This window comes from Oncorhynchus keta, chromosome 8 (assembly GCF_023373465.1).
Source record: "Oncorhynchus keta strain PuntledgeMale-10-30-2019 chromosome 8, Oket_V2, whole genome shotgun sequence".
Classification (NCBI taxonomy): domain Eukaryota; kingdom Metazoa; phylum Chordata; class Actinopteri; order Salmoniformes; family Salmonidae; genus Oncorhynchus; species Oncorhynchus keta.
Window position 1 is genome coordinate 27,186,168 of NC_068428.1, and position 15,356 is coordinate 27,201,523.

A 15,356-nucleotide genomic window follows, 5' to 3' on the forward strand; every position below is an offset into this window, starting at 1 on the left:
GGCATAAGGCGACAAGCGGATAAGAGGCAATCCGTAATTCCGATTAAGACATTAATCAACGAGCTAGGATGGACGTAGTCAATAGAAGGTCGTTCAGCACTTTTGAAATGTACAGCGACAGAATTCCGAACATGTGCCGTTCTTACAGTGTTCTCCCTGTACACCAAGTCAGAACCTTGGATAAATAAAGGGGGAATATAAGCAGACAATGAAAGCTCTTAAAATATTCAATGATGACATTTCTCCAAAACAGGCTATAGGCTACCTGCACCAAGTCAGAACAGAAGGCGAAATTATAAGGGGAAAAGGGACCGAATTATTAGGGTGATGCACATGGGCTACTAACAGCGTACTACACAACATACACTTAGTATTACTTTCTTAGCTACAGTATATATACACTACCGTTCAAAAGTTTGGTGTCAAATGTCCTTCCATATTTTTCATCCATTAAAATAACATAAAATTGATCAGAAATAAAGTGTAGACATTGTTAATGTTGTAAATGACTATTGTAGCTGGAAGCGGGAGATAAAAAAAAAATGAATAGGCGTACAGAGGTCCATTATCAGCAACCATCACTTCTGTGTTCCATTGACATTTTGTGTTAGCTAATCCAAGTTTTTCCTTTTAAAAGGCTAATTGATCATTAGTAAATCCTTTTGCAATTATGTTAGCACAGCTGAAAACTGTTGTCCTGATTAAAGAAGCAATAAAACTGGCCTTCTTTAGACTAGTTGAGTATCTGGAGCATCAGCAATTGTGGGTTCGATTACAGGCTCGAAATGGTCAGAAACAAAGACCTTTCTTCTGAAACTAGTCAGTCGATTCTTGTTCTGAGAAATGAAGGCTATTCCATTCCAGAAATGCCCAAGAAACTGAAGATCTTGTACAACGCTGTGTACTACTCCCTTCACAGAACAGAGCAAACTGGCACTAAACAGAATAGAAAGAGGAGTGGGAGGCCCCGGTGCACAACTGAGCAAGAGGACAAGTACATTAGAGTGTCTAGTTTGAGAAACAGACGCCTCACAAGTCCTGAAACTGGCAGCTTCATTAAATAGTACCAGTCTCAACTTCCTCTGCCCAGTGTCTTTGGCCCATCTTAATCTTTTATTTTTATTGGCCAGTCTGAGATACGGCTTTTTCTTTGCAACACTGCCTAGAAGACCAGCATCCCGGAGTCGCCTCTTCACTGTTGACGTTGAGACTGGTGTTTCCAGCTACAATAGTCATTTACAACATTAACAATGGCTACACTGTATTTCTGATCAATTTGATGTTATTTTAATGTGCTTTTTTAAATGTGCTTTTTTTTCAAAACAAGGACAATTCTAAGTGACCCCAAACTTTTGAACAGTAGTGTATATGTCTCTGTCATATTACATAATTTAAGCAGCAGCATACAATACATTTTTGGACTCACCTTGTTGTGCTGTGCTCACTTGAACAGGAAGGTCCTTCGTGGGAAAATGTTGTCATCAAACTTTGTCATCAAAGTCTGGCATTTTCTGGATTTATGGTGCTTTCAAGACAACTGGGAACTGATTAAAAACAAGGTTGAATCATGATGACGTCAGTGATCTTCATGTCAGAGCTCTAGAGCAGGGGTGGGCAATTCCAGTCCTTGAGGGCCTGATTGGTGTCACAGTTTTTCCCCAGTCCCAGCTAACACACCTGACTCCAATAGTCACCTAATCATGAGCTTCAGTTTAGAATGCAATTTGATTAATCAGCTGTGTGTGCTAGTGATGGAGAAAAAGTGTGACACCAATCAGGCCCTCGAGGACTGGAGTTGCCCACCCCTGCTCTAGAGAGAGGTCTTGAACTCACTGAAGTCTGAGATTTCCCAGTTCTGGGTTTCCAGTTGTTTTGAGTGCAGGATAAGTCATGCTGGATTGACAGCGTGACCAATGTTGAATGTTTATTCTTTTAAGTTGTATGTATAATTTATTCGTTAATTCTCTTCATATGACAAGGATCAAAACTGATTTGCCAGTAGATTGTCGACATGATTCATGATGACTTCTAGCTTGGTAGCTAAGATTTTGAAAGTATGATGTTGACCTGATCAGCCCAATCAAAGCTACGGTAGGTATAATGTGATTGACGTAATTTTATCTGTAGCCAATGTCCTTGAGCCATCTTGGATGGGTACTTCAAATGTAACTCTATGGCAGCACCCAGGGGGCTTGAATTTCAGAGTTTTCCCCATAGATTTTGCGGCGACGCAGTCCACATGAGTGACAGAACATTGAGCCAATCACGGCGCAACTAGAGGACATTAACAACCCCTACGCTTCGTATTTTCCACTGGCTGCCAGTCCAATCAAAGCTACTGTTGATATAATGTGAATATAAAAATATGTATACTTTTCTCCCCAATTGGTAGTTACAGTCTTGTCCCATCGCTGTAACCCACCTACGGACTCAGGAGAGGCGAAGGTCAGGAGCCATGTATCCTCCAAAACACCACCCTACCAAGCCGCACTGCTTCTTGACACATTGCTCGCTTAACCCGGAGCCAGCGCACTAATGTGTCGGAGGAAACACTGTCCAACTGGCAACCAAAGTCAGTTTGTAGGCTCCTGTCCCGCCAGAAGGAGTCGCTAGAGCATGATGGGACAAGGAAATCCTGGCTGGCCAAACCCTCCCCTAACCCTGGGCCAATTTAGCACCGCCTCATGGGTCTCCCGGTCACGGTCGGCTCTACCCTTATATTTTGCAGTGACGTAGTGTCCCCATGAGTGACAAAACACTGAGCCAATCACGGCGCAACTACAGAACATTACCAACCCCTGAACTCTGTCCCAAATTCTGAGCTCCTCCTTACCACATCATATTCCCCAGCAAATAATTTCCTTTGACCTGAGAGGACAGAACTGCTGCTCTCGTCAGTACACCATGCAGCTTCTCCTTACCACATCATATTCCCCAGCAAATCATATCCTTTGCAAACAAACATGTGCCCAAATGCTTTGCAGTTGTAAAACAGCAGTAAACTGGGGACAAATGCCCTCACCGTGTTACTCACATATCCCATATTGACATGAATAGGAAGAGACTCATCGAAAAACAGCAACACAGATATACTCTCTATCTTCTTCGAGTCCCAACTACTCGAGGAATTTTCATCCTGATCTTCTCAGCTACAACTTCCACAGACTTGAGAAATCATGCCCTTGATTGGTGCCCTGCTCCGAAATTCGAAAACAGTCCTTGATTGTTGATTCTGGTAAGGCGCAACGCACGCTCCTTTTGTTCCTGCCCAACACACACAAAAATCTACAAAATTCCACTTCTGGTCACCCTCATGGATTCCACAGTACACACCACTTTCTTTATCTGGGCAACATCAAACAGATCTCCCATGTACATCTTCTTATCCTCAAACCGCCCTCCTACTACAAACTGTGAAGTAGTTGCGCCATAAGCATTAGGCTTACTAGACAGCAGTTTAACTGTCATTTTAGCTCTCTTTACCCTTCCTTCAGAGACTGTAGTCCATGCAGTATTCTCATCACCTTCATTTTCATTGTCATCTTTGCTAGCACCATCAGATTCAAACTCGGTATACTCTTCCGCCATTCTCTGAGAATTTCAACTGCCAGTCTAGTTCACCTTTCTCCATTGCACTTCACTTCTGCTTATATCCTGAGAGAAACAAAGCTGGACAACCCTGCCCCAACCCCATTGGTCCATGCGGGCTGCGCCCACAGTTCCGAATTGTGCAGGGTCTTGTTCATCAGGGTCAATAATCCAGTGGGAAGCCCAGGTGGTAAATTCGGAGGTTGTCACCTGCGTGGGAGTATCACAACAAAGAAGCATAAAAAAATACAAACTTGATAAAATACTCAAATAGTTTAAAACACACGTAAGGAATAAATAGTTTCCAGGAAGGTAAGTCTTTCAATTCCACTGCAAATCATAATGTCTTCATGCAAAGAAACGAAGTTATCATGTACCTAGTCCACAGAAAAAGTAAGAAAAAGTAAAATAGTTACCATGCAACATTCCTCAGTTGCAGCATCATGACACTCCTGCACCACAGCACACAGGCAATTGCCTTTTTCAGGACCCTGTCTTTCGTTCAATTCACCTGTCATCATCCATCCCCCATCCTCTCCTCGTTCACCTGTCATCCCCCATCCTCTCCTCGTTCACCTGTCATCCTCCATCCCCATCCTCTCCTCGTTCACCTGTCATCCTCCATCCCCCATCCTCTCCTCGTTCACCTGTCATCCCCCATCCTCTCCTCGTTCACCTGTCATCCCCCATCCTCTCCTCGTTCACCTGTCATCCTCCATCCTTTCCTCGTTCACCTGTCATCCCCCATCCTCTCCTCGTTCACCTGTCATCCTCCATCCTCTCCTCGTTCACCTGTCATCCTCCATCCTCTCCTCGTTCACCTGTCATCCTCCATCCTCTCCTCGTTCACCTGTCATCCTCCATCCCCCATCCTCTCCTCGTTCACCTGTCATCCTCCATCCCCCATCCTCTCCTCGTTCACCTGTCATCCTCCATCCTCTCCTCGTTCACCTGTCATCCTCCATCCCTCATCCTCTCCTCGTTCACCGCGTCCTCTCCTCCCCCAGGGTTCCTCCCCACCATGGGCCCAGCCTGGGTCAACATGTATGGCTCAACCCGCCACTACACTCTGATTGATGAGCACCAGGACCTGAATGAGGGGCTGGGGGAAGGTGTGTCCTTCAGGGCCCGCCTCCTCATCTCTGTTGCCGTAGAGATCCTGGACACCACCTCCACTGAGATTGTGAGCTCCACCGAGGTGCAGGTAGAGCCTGTCTCCAACATCTCAGAGGTGAGTGCTCATTGGATGGTGACTGATCATTGGTTGCCAAGTATTTCTGAGGTGAGTGTCATTGGCTGACCCTTTCAGAAAGGAGTGTCCATTAGTTGGCTGTCATTGAGTCACACTTCACACTCCTATGTTCTAACTTGAAATTGTATTGATCTTACATTTGGTATTTGGTATTTTATTTGGATCCCCATTAGCTGTTGAGAAAGCAGCAGCTACTCTTCCTGGGGTCCAACACAAAACATGGAACATGACATAACACATAACATTAGTAGAGAAGAACAGCTCAAGGACATAACTACGTACATTTTAAAACTACACACATAGCCTACATATCAGGGCTCTCAGGGCGCATCGGTCTAAAAATCTAATCAAATCAAAATGTATTTGTCACATGCGCCGAATAAAACAAGTGTAGACTTTACCGTGAAATGCTTACTTACAAGCCCTTAACCAACAGTGCAGTTCAAGAAGAGTTAAGACAATATTTACCAAATAGAATAAAGTGAAAAAGAATAATAAAAAGTAACACAATAAGAATAACAATAACGAGGCTATATACAAGAGGTACCAGTACCGAGCAAGTGTGCGGTGGTACTGGTTAGTTCAGGTAATTTATACACGTAGGTAGGGGTGAAGTGACTATTGTTGTGGAAATTCAGTACTGAGAGAGACTTGGTCATTTCTACAAACAATCCTCTTTATTTAATATTGATGAATTATTGCAATAATGAAACCGTCAGCCCACCAGTCTTGTTCTGACTGTTAGGCTGAGAGCGTAACTGAAAATGAAAAAAAAAAAAGATATTATATAGGACATACAAATGCTTAGTCACAATGGTTCCATCTCCCATAAGCCACCTTAGGTATCTACACAGGATGGTGTTTTACCCCCATCCTGGCTTAGTTTCCCAGATTTTTTTGCATTTGTATTTATCTGTTATTTTACCAGGTAAGTTGACTGAGAACACATTTGCAGCAACGACCTGGGGAATAGTTACAGGGGAGAGGATGGGGATGAATGAGCCAATTGTAAACTGGGTATTATTAGGTGACCAGATTGGGAATTTAGCCAGGACACCGGGGTTAACACCCCTACTCTTACGATAAGTGCCATGGGATCTTTAATGACCTCAGAGAGTCAAGACACCCGTTTAACATCCCATCCAAAAGGTCTCCCATCCAGGAACTGACCAGGAACAACCCTGCTTAGCTTCAGAAGCAAGCCAGCAGTGGTATGCAGGGTGGTATGCTGCTGGTAGATGCCAGTAAGATGAGACAATGAGGCATTGTTCTAAACCCTTCCATGCTCTCTCTATCTCGACTCACACACACAACATCTTGTCTATGGAATTCCAGCTTTTAGGTTTTTGGCACCAACATCAATCAATTGTCAGCTTCAAGCTCTCTCTAGTAGAACCCATGTCCTCACCACCTAGACTAGCTGCAGGGTGCTAGAGTGGAGACCATAAAGCACAGCACAAGCAGAACAGATATCTTACTGTTTGTTAAGTAAATCATTGTTACATATCCAACAAATAAGGTGAATACAATATCACATTCCCCTCTCAAGAAGCTTTCCCCTGGAATAATCTAAGGGTACAAGCATTGCATGATTTTTGGATAAACATAAATGTAAACAAACAAAGTACATATTTCTGGCGCCTGACATCTCATCCATGGTAAACAACCTTTGCTGAGTTTTAGACCTTTCTTATCTAAACAAGGTCAATCTGGAACAGAAAATTAAACATAAAAAATCAAATCACACACATGCTTCATTACAGCAAATAAGACAGTCATCAATCACACTGCCATCATACACAAAGGTAGGGGCCAGCATGATAAAAATGTCCACCCCGTTCAGAACCATTCCTAGACCAGTGACAGACACCCCTCTCTGGGCACCTTGTACACTCAGTGTGGGCTCCACATCTGAGTCCTTATGCTCAGGATTGGGGTCATCATCAGAGATGTAGTCAGGAATAGGGAATAGGTAAGGGAAATCATTCAGTTCCCAAATGATAATCAAACCCCAATTAATTATCCAACCGAAATTTAGGACAACATTGCTCAGTGATTCACATTGGATATATCACTCAAAATGAAAACCCTCAACTTAACATACATCAATACTGGCAGAATGTACATTTATATTAACCATACAAATATATTAATCTCATAATACTCGTACTAAGTTCTTCATCAGGGCTATAATTACAGATCAGTACCTCAATGCATTCTTAGCCTAAATCACTATACATTTAGCAGTGTAGACCTCCAAATCTAAATCAATTACAGGTACAGTTGACCAATGTTAAGGGAATTTTTATCTATAATGACTAATTATGTATGCATTTCAATCAGGATGAATTAAAGGGCTATTATGTTACTGTACATGTATGAATTTTCTCTCTTGCTCCCATTATTAAATATAATGTAGTGAATGTAGTCGGAGTTTAGTACAATGACGGTCTGTTCCTTTGTACAAATGAATGAACTATCTCCAGACTGTCTAGAATGCTTATCTACACTGACTGACCTTGGCTTTAGGCGAGGAGGGAAGGCTTGAGAACTATAGAGCCTTTCTACCAGTGTCAAGAAGAGACGGAACATTTAGAAAACGCTGACGTCATTTTCAGTTTATAACCTGTGGCAAAATGTGTATGAACTCAGTACTCTCTTGAATTAAAGGCTGTTACCTGACTTTTAAGACCGGGGCTCTGTCCATTCTTATAAAATATAGGGTCTTACAAACCCTTAATGGATTGACAGAGTGTTTAATTTTGATTGGGAATTAAAACAGAGGAATTTAGAATTCCTTCAACAACCAACCCCCTCAATCTTTTGGCATTTCTTAATTTTTCTTCTTCAGATAGGTTCAAAGTGGATGGCCCGTGATAATGTCCCAATTTCAATGTCTCACCTGAAGCCCACCACAACTCATTATGTCTTGTCCATTTGCCAACCAGTATACCAGCAAAATGAGAGAAGTTTTGGAACAGATCTCTCTCCATGCACACTCCACGTGGACTTCTCTTTTACTCCTGAGAGAATAACTTCAACTGGATGCTGTACAGTGTTTTCTCAGGTCTCTGGATAGAAGTGATGCAGGACAGGGCCGTAGTGAATGGCATTTCTTCAGCTGGTTAGAGGGGGTTTTGAGGTCCACGCCCTGTTTGGTCAAATTATCCCTTCTATGCATCTAGATACCATCTCCACCATAACCTCAAGAAAGGACAGATCAGAACAATAATTCAGTTCAGCATATTTCTGATTCAGGAAATCCAGACAAACAAATTATCTACTGTATGACAAATGATTACTACTACCAATATTCTTAATGCACATCTCTAAAACATATTTCAAATAAAAAAAATCACATTCTGTTGAAACAATGTTTCAAATTAGCTTATATCCCATATCACACTGTCAACCTCATCGCAGTAATAGGATCAGTCAGGAAGCAGGAAGTTATGCTGATCATCAGCAGACCCAACAGACCCAACAGAACAAACAACGCAGCAATACATTCTTTCATACATCACTCAATACATCCCTACATATCACTCAAGGTGTGTAAACTTCAGTCCCTCCCAAAAACAACAACACTACAAATCAAATTTAAATTATTACCCTTAATAACAAACAAAAAAGCAGTTGTACCTGTAGTAGTAAAAATAGACTAGAGACAGGTCTATCCTTCTCATGGTCCTATCAGTTATAAAACGTCTCCGTGATTATCAGTATTATAAATGACCTTCAAATCAGTATTAAATATGACCTTTAAATCATCATCCAATGCCTCTCGGCATTCCAGTGAGGGCGGTCAAACCACACTAGACAGTCAGGAGAGAGGTCAGAGGTCATTCAAACCCTTCAAATAAGTTGTGTGTGTGTGTGTGTGTGTGTGTGTGTGTGTGTGTGTGTGTGTGTGTGTGTGTGTGTGTGTGTGTGTGTGTGTGTGTGTGTGTGTGTGTGTGTGTGTGTGTGTGTGTGTGTGTGTGTGTGTGTGTGTGTGTGTGTGTGTGTGTGGTAAAACATATGACAAAAGCAAACAAAAATGGCCAGGCCTTATTTAATTTGGTAGGTGATGGCCTAATCCGGATACCTTTATACTAACTACACTGCAGAATTTCAGTCACTGATCTCTCACAAAAAACATAGCCTCAGGAAACATTTCAAAGGGAGAAAAAATGACTACTACCTCTTGGTGGAGAAAGTGTTCAATTCTTTTAGCATTCACTATACTAATATAATCAGCAACCCAAAGGTTTTAACGACAAACAAAACATGATAATAATAAGTCCATTGTACTCCCTCAAATCATTAATTGTTCGTTTTAATCTACCCCAATGTTTATGTTAATTTAGCATGTGCTACCTTTAGACACAATTCACTCCCATATCGTATTATAAACTCAGCAACAAAAAAAACGTCCTCTCACTGTCAACTGCGTTTATTTTCAGAAAACTTAACATGTGTAAATATTTGTATGAACATAACAAGATTCAACAACTGAGACATAAACTGAACAAGTTCCACAGACTTGTGACTAACAGAAATTGAACAATGTGTCCATGTCCATGAACAAAGGCAGTGAAATTGCATGGCGCCAAATTCAAAACAACAGAATAATAAAAATTCCTCAACCATACAAGTATTTTACACCATTTTAAAGATACACTTCTCGTTAATTCAACCACAGTGTCCGATTTCAAAAAGGCTTTTCTGCGAAAGCAGAACATGTTAGGTCAGCAACTAATCACAAAAGCATTCAGCCATTTTCCAACCAGAGGTGGATATAGATCACATTTAAATTAATCACTAACCTTTTGACGATTTTCATCAGATGACACTCCCAGGACTCAATGTTACACAATACATGTATGTTTTGTTCGATCAAGTTCATATTTATATCCAAAAACCTCAGTTTACATTGGCGCCATGTTCAGAAATTCTTCCAAAAAATCAGGAGAAATTGCAAAGAGCCACATCAAATAACAGAAATACTCATCATAAACTTTGATGAAAGATACATGTTTTACATAGAATTAAAGATAAACTTGTTCTTAATGCAACCGCTTTGTCAGATTTCAAAAAAGCTTTACTGCAAAACCACAATATTCAATAATCTGAGAACAGTGTTCAGCCACAAAAACAAGCCATACAGTTACCCGCCAAATTGTGAAGTCAACAGAAGTCATAAGTAGCATTATAAATCTTCACTTACCTTTGCTGATCTTCGTCGGAATGCACTCCCAGGACTCCCACTTCCACAAGAAATGTTTGTTTTGTTCGATTACGTCCATATTTATGTCCAAATACCTTCGTTTTGTTTGTGCGTTTAGTTCACTATTCCAAAGGCACAATGTGTGAGCGCAAAATCCAGATGTAAGGTCAAATGAGTTCCATTACAGTTAGGGTCTTTTTATAATAAATATTCAATAATATTCCAACTGGACAATAGCGTATTCATTACAGAGGAAAAAGAAGGCACGGAGCGCCCACGTGACCACGCAGTAAACAACTGTTTGGCCACAGCCTAGTCCACTTGTTGAAACAGCTCTTATTCGACACCCTTCCACAATAGAAGCATCAAACAACGTTCTAAAGACTGTTGACATCTGCTGGAAGCCTTGGGAAGTGCAATCTGGCCCCATAGACACAGCATATTGGATAGGCAATCACTTAAATGAAACTACAAACCTCAGATTTTCCGCTTCCTGGTTGGATTTGTCTCAGGTTTTCGCCTGCCATATGAGTTCTGTTATACTCACAGACATCATGTAACAGTTTTAGAAACTTCAGAGTGTTTTCTATCCAATACTACTAATAATAGACATATATTATCATCTTGGACAGAGTAGCAGGCAGTTTACTCTGGGCACCTTATTCATCCAAGCTACTCAATACTGCCCCCATGTTACCAAGAAGTTAAGTACTTCAGTCTATCTCCTCCTCATGGACTGCACCAGATTTTCACCAGTTCTTGCTGTGAGATGTTATCCCACTCTTCCACCAAGGCACCTGCAAGTTCCCGGACATTTCTGGGGGGAATGGCCCGAGCCCTCACCCTCCGATCCAACAGGTCCCAGACATGCTCAATGGGATTGAGATCCGGGCTCTTCGCTGGTCATGGCAGAACACTGACATTCCTGTCTTGCAGGAAATCACGCACAGAACGAGCAGTATGGCTGGTGGCATTGTCATGCTGGAGGGTCATGTCAGGATGAGCCTGCAGGAAGGGTACCACATGAGGGAGGAGGATGTCTTCCCTGTAACGCACAGTGTTGAGATTGCCTGCAATGACAACAAGCTCAGTCTGATGATGCTGTGACACATTGTCCCAGACCATGGATCCTCCACCTCCAAATTGATCCCGCTCCAGAGTACAGGCCTCGGTGTAATGCTCATTCCTTTAACGACAAATGTGAATCCAACCATCACCGCTGTTGAGACAAAACCATGACTCGTCAGTGCACTTTTTGCCAGTCCTGTCTGATCGAGCAACGGTGGATTTGTGCACTGATGGAGGGATTGTGCGTTCCTGCTGTAACTCAGGCAGTTGTTGTTGCCTTCCTGTACCTGTGCCACAGGTCTCTCTTTTCTATAACCATGTAAAATTATCCTGGTCTCATTACTAGACCAATGTAAGTTACCTGCCAACCCCATGGGACTCTCAATCATGGCCAGATGTGATTCAGCCTGGATTTGAACCAGGGATGCAGTGTGTTAGACAACTACGCCACTCGGGAGCCCTAATACAGTGTTTCATTATGTGGAATCGACACTGTCTAAAATAAACAAAACCATAACCCCTTACCGGTAATCTGAACATTGCAACCTTTTGCATTAATTTAGTAAAAATATAAACCTGTTGTTTAACATGTAGAAACGTAAAAAAAAATGTGTGCTGTCTTATCAGCATAATAGTAAAGAATAATACATTTAATTGGATCTACTTTAATTTTAAGCACTGTTCCCCGCAATGGAAATAGATTATAATTTTAGAATACATTAACTTCCTGCTCAAATTCACTGGTGTTACCAAACTATAAAACCAAGCTACAATAATCAGAAACTGTAAAGAATGTTTCTCAGACCTCTACTTCAAACGTCCCACTGCCTGCTCGCTTTCAACCACAGCTAATCTTTTTTACAATCTCAAGGCCCAATCCCTCTATTCATCATTTAACCTGCTATTGAAACCTCATCATTTCAAATGACTAAAATATTGCATCATTAGAATGCTATCAAAAAAACATATTAAATACATTACCATTCACATACTGCCAACACTCATTAGGTTTACATCAATCCTCCTAATCAATATGACTATATTTTAACACTAACCACTGCTTCACACTCATTAAACATATGTTTTTTAAGATGAACTTGTAATGCCCCAAATGTAGAAACTACGTAAGCCAATTCTTAATCAATCCAAACAATTCCAATTCAAAATCCTTACCTTCAAATTGACTTACTTTCCTTTGTTACCTTCACTAGTCTACATCTCTTCCTCTTCCCTCTAGAATATCTACTGTACTCTACCTCTGTCTTTCCAATGTTATGTTACCAGGTGAACTCATTTAAAAAAATATGTAGTCAAAACAAAGACAACTTCTGTTCACACAGGGATACCACTTTAATTACTCTGTTATCTCTCCCTCCCTCCCTTTCGTCAATTCAATAAATCTATTTTAAAATAAAACAAATTGAAGTGTCTCACGAGATTATAACTAGGGTTTTCCTGAGTCACATTGTTCTCGAAACGCTCAAATATGTTAGCTCTTGTTTCGCCGGTTGTACTTTACCATTTAATGCCACATACTGTAGTTTACTAATGTGGTGATGTTTAGCGTACACGTTTCTTTGTCTTTTTACGCCAGTAACAAATACACTACCTTACATATTGTATCAACACGGAACCCCTAAATCTACACGCTTTAGGGATTGTTTAAATGCGGCGTGAAACAAAGTTAGAATATTTGGAAACTTAAGTTGTGCTCTTGCCCATATATACTGCCAATTTTAATATGGTATGCAATATCCACTGTCCTTGATTCTCACAAGGATTATTCAACCCAAAAATCTGCCAATGAGCAGGGTTGATCCAATCTCTCTGATTCATTTTTCTTTTTTCTTTATAATTTCATCACTTATTGATAGATTGTCCAAGCCTACCTCTGTCTGAGATCTTATATCCACCCATGCCCCCTACCTCTCAGATCACAGGCAGGTCCAGCTGCTCAATAATAAGCGTGGGTTATGGGAGGATGCTGTTGATGTGAGCCATGACCAGCCTTTCAAAGCACTTCAGGCTACCGACGTGAGTGCTACAGGGCGGTAATAATTTAGGCAGGTTACCTTCGCTTAATGGGGCACAGGGACTATGGTGGTTTGCTTGAAACATGTAGGTATTACAGACTCGGTCAGGGAGAAGTCGAAAATGTCAGTGAAGACACTTGACTGTTGGTCCGCGCATGCTTTGAGTACACGTCCTGGTAATCTATCTGGCCCAGTGGCTTTGTGAATGTTGAAAATCCCATTCAGCTCTATATTATTGGTATTGTCGTTCAGCCACGTCTCGGTGAAACATAAGATATTACAATTTTTAATGTCCCGTTGGTAGGATAATCTTAATCGTAGGTCATCAATTTTATTTTCCAATGATTGCACGTTAGCAAGAAGAATGGATGGCAGTGGGAGTTTACTTGCTTGCCTGCGGATTCTCAGAAGGCAGCTCGATCTGCGGTCTTTTCTTCAAGCAAATTACGGGGATCTGGGCCTGTTCCAGTGAAAGCAGTATATCCTCCTTGTTGGACTCGTTAAAGGAAAAAGTTTCTTCCAGTCTGCGGTGAGTAATCACTGTTCCGATGTCCAGAAGTTATTTCCGGTCATAAGAGATGGTAGCATCAACATTATGTACAAAATAAGTTAAAAAATAAGTTACACAAAACGCAAAAAAACGAACAAATGGCACAATTGGTTGGGAGAATGTAAAACGTCAGCCATGTTCTTCCGGCGCCATCTTGTGCTAGAGGTGGTAGAGGTGTCACTACAGCCTGGTTGTGATTGGGAGTCCCATAGGGTGGCTCATAATTGGCCCAGCGTCATCTGGGTTAGGGTTTGGCTGGGGTAGGCGGTCATTGTAAATAAGCCTCTACAACATTCTGCTGAAAAGGCAGCGAGCGAAATTCAAAAATATTTTTTTGAAATATGTAACTTTCACACATTAACAAGTTCAATACAGCAAATTAAAGATAAACATCATACACCAAGTCAAAAATACACAGCCATTTTTCCAGCCAAAGATAGGAATCACAAAAAGCAGAAATATAGATCAAATGAATCACTAACCCTATGGTTGAATCCTCAGCATACACGGAAACACAGGCTTTGTTAAATGTCAGTGTCAGGTCATTGGTTAAAATAGAAAAGAGTTACGGACCTAGAGAGCTGCCCTGTGGTACAACACACCCTATATGTTTGACATTAGAGAAGCTTCCATTAAATAAAACCCTCTGAGTTATATTAGATAGATACAGTTGAAGTCGGAAGTTTACATACACCTCCGTTTTTCACAATTCCTGACATTTAATCCCAGTAAAAATTCCCTGTTTTAGGTCAGTTAGGATCCCCAATTTATTTTAAGAATGTGAAATGTCAGAAAAATAGTAGAGAGAATGATTTATTTCAGCTTGTATTTATTAAATCACATTCCCAGTGGGTCAGAAGTTTACATGCACTCAATTCGTATTTGGTAGCATTGCCTTTAAATTGTTTAACTTGGGTCAAACATTTCGGGTAGCCTTCCACAAGCTTCCCACAATAAGTTGGGTGAATTTCGGCCTGAGTCAGGTTTGTAGGCCTCCTTGCTCTCCCCAACTTTTTCCATTCTGCCCACAAATGTTCTGTAGGATTGAGGTCAAGGATTGAGGTCAAGGATGGCCACTACAATACCTTGACTTTGTTATCCTTAAGCCATTTTGCCACAACTTTGGAAGTATGCTTGGGGTCATTGTCCATTTGGAAGACCCGTTTGCGACCAAGCTTTAACTTCCTGACTGATGTCTTGAGATGCTGCTTCAATATATTCACATAATGTTCCTGCCTCATGATGCCATCTATTTTGTGAAGTGCACCAGTACCTCCTGCAGCAAAGCACCCCCACGACATGATGCCACCACCCCTGTGCTTCACGGTTGGGATGATGTTCTTCGGCTTGCAAGCCTCCCCCTTTTTCCTCCAAACATAACAATGGTCATTATGGCCAAACAATTCTATTTTGTTTCATCAGACCAGAGGACATTTCTCTGAAAAGTACGATCTTTGTCCCCATGTGCAGTTGCAAACCGTAGTCTGTTTTTTTTATGGAGGTTTTGGAGCAGTGGCTTCTTCCTTGCTGAGCGGCCTTTCAGGTTTTGTTAATATAGGACTCGTTTTACTGTGGATATAGACACTTTTGTACCTGTTACCTCCAGCATCTTCATAAGGTCCTTTGCTGTTGTTCGGGGTTGACTTGCACTTTTTG

At 41.3% G+C, this 15,356-nt stretch overlaps 1 protein-coding gene across 9 annotated transcripts in view; it reads left to right on the plus strand.

Annotated features, from left to right (window-relative positions):
* The window catches only part of LOC118386621 (otoferlin-like), a 154,229-nt gene that overhangs the window by 89,517 nt on the left and 49,356 nt on the right, over window positions 1–15,356 (plus strand). For all 9 annotated transcript variants that reach the window (XM_052523929.1, XM_052523928.1, XM_052523934.1 and 6 more), the window contains exon 15: window positions 4,596–4,819. In XM_052523929.1, the coding sequence (XP_052379889.1) occupies window positions 4,596–4,819 (224 nt within the window). The remainder of the gene's footprint in view (window positions 1–4,595; window positions 4,820–15,356) is intronic.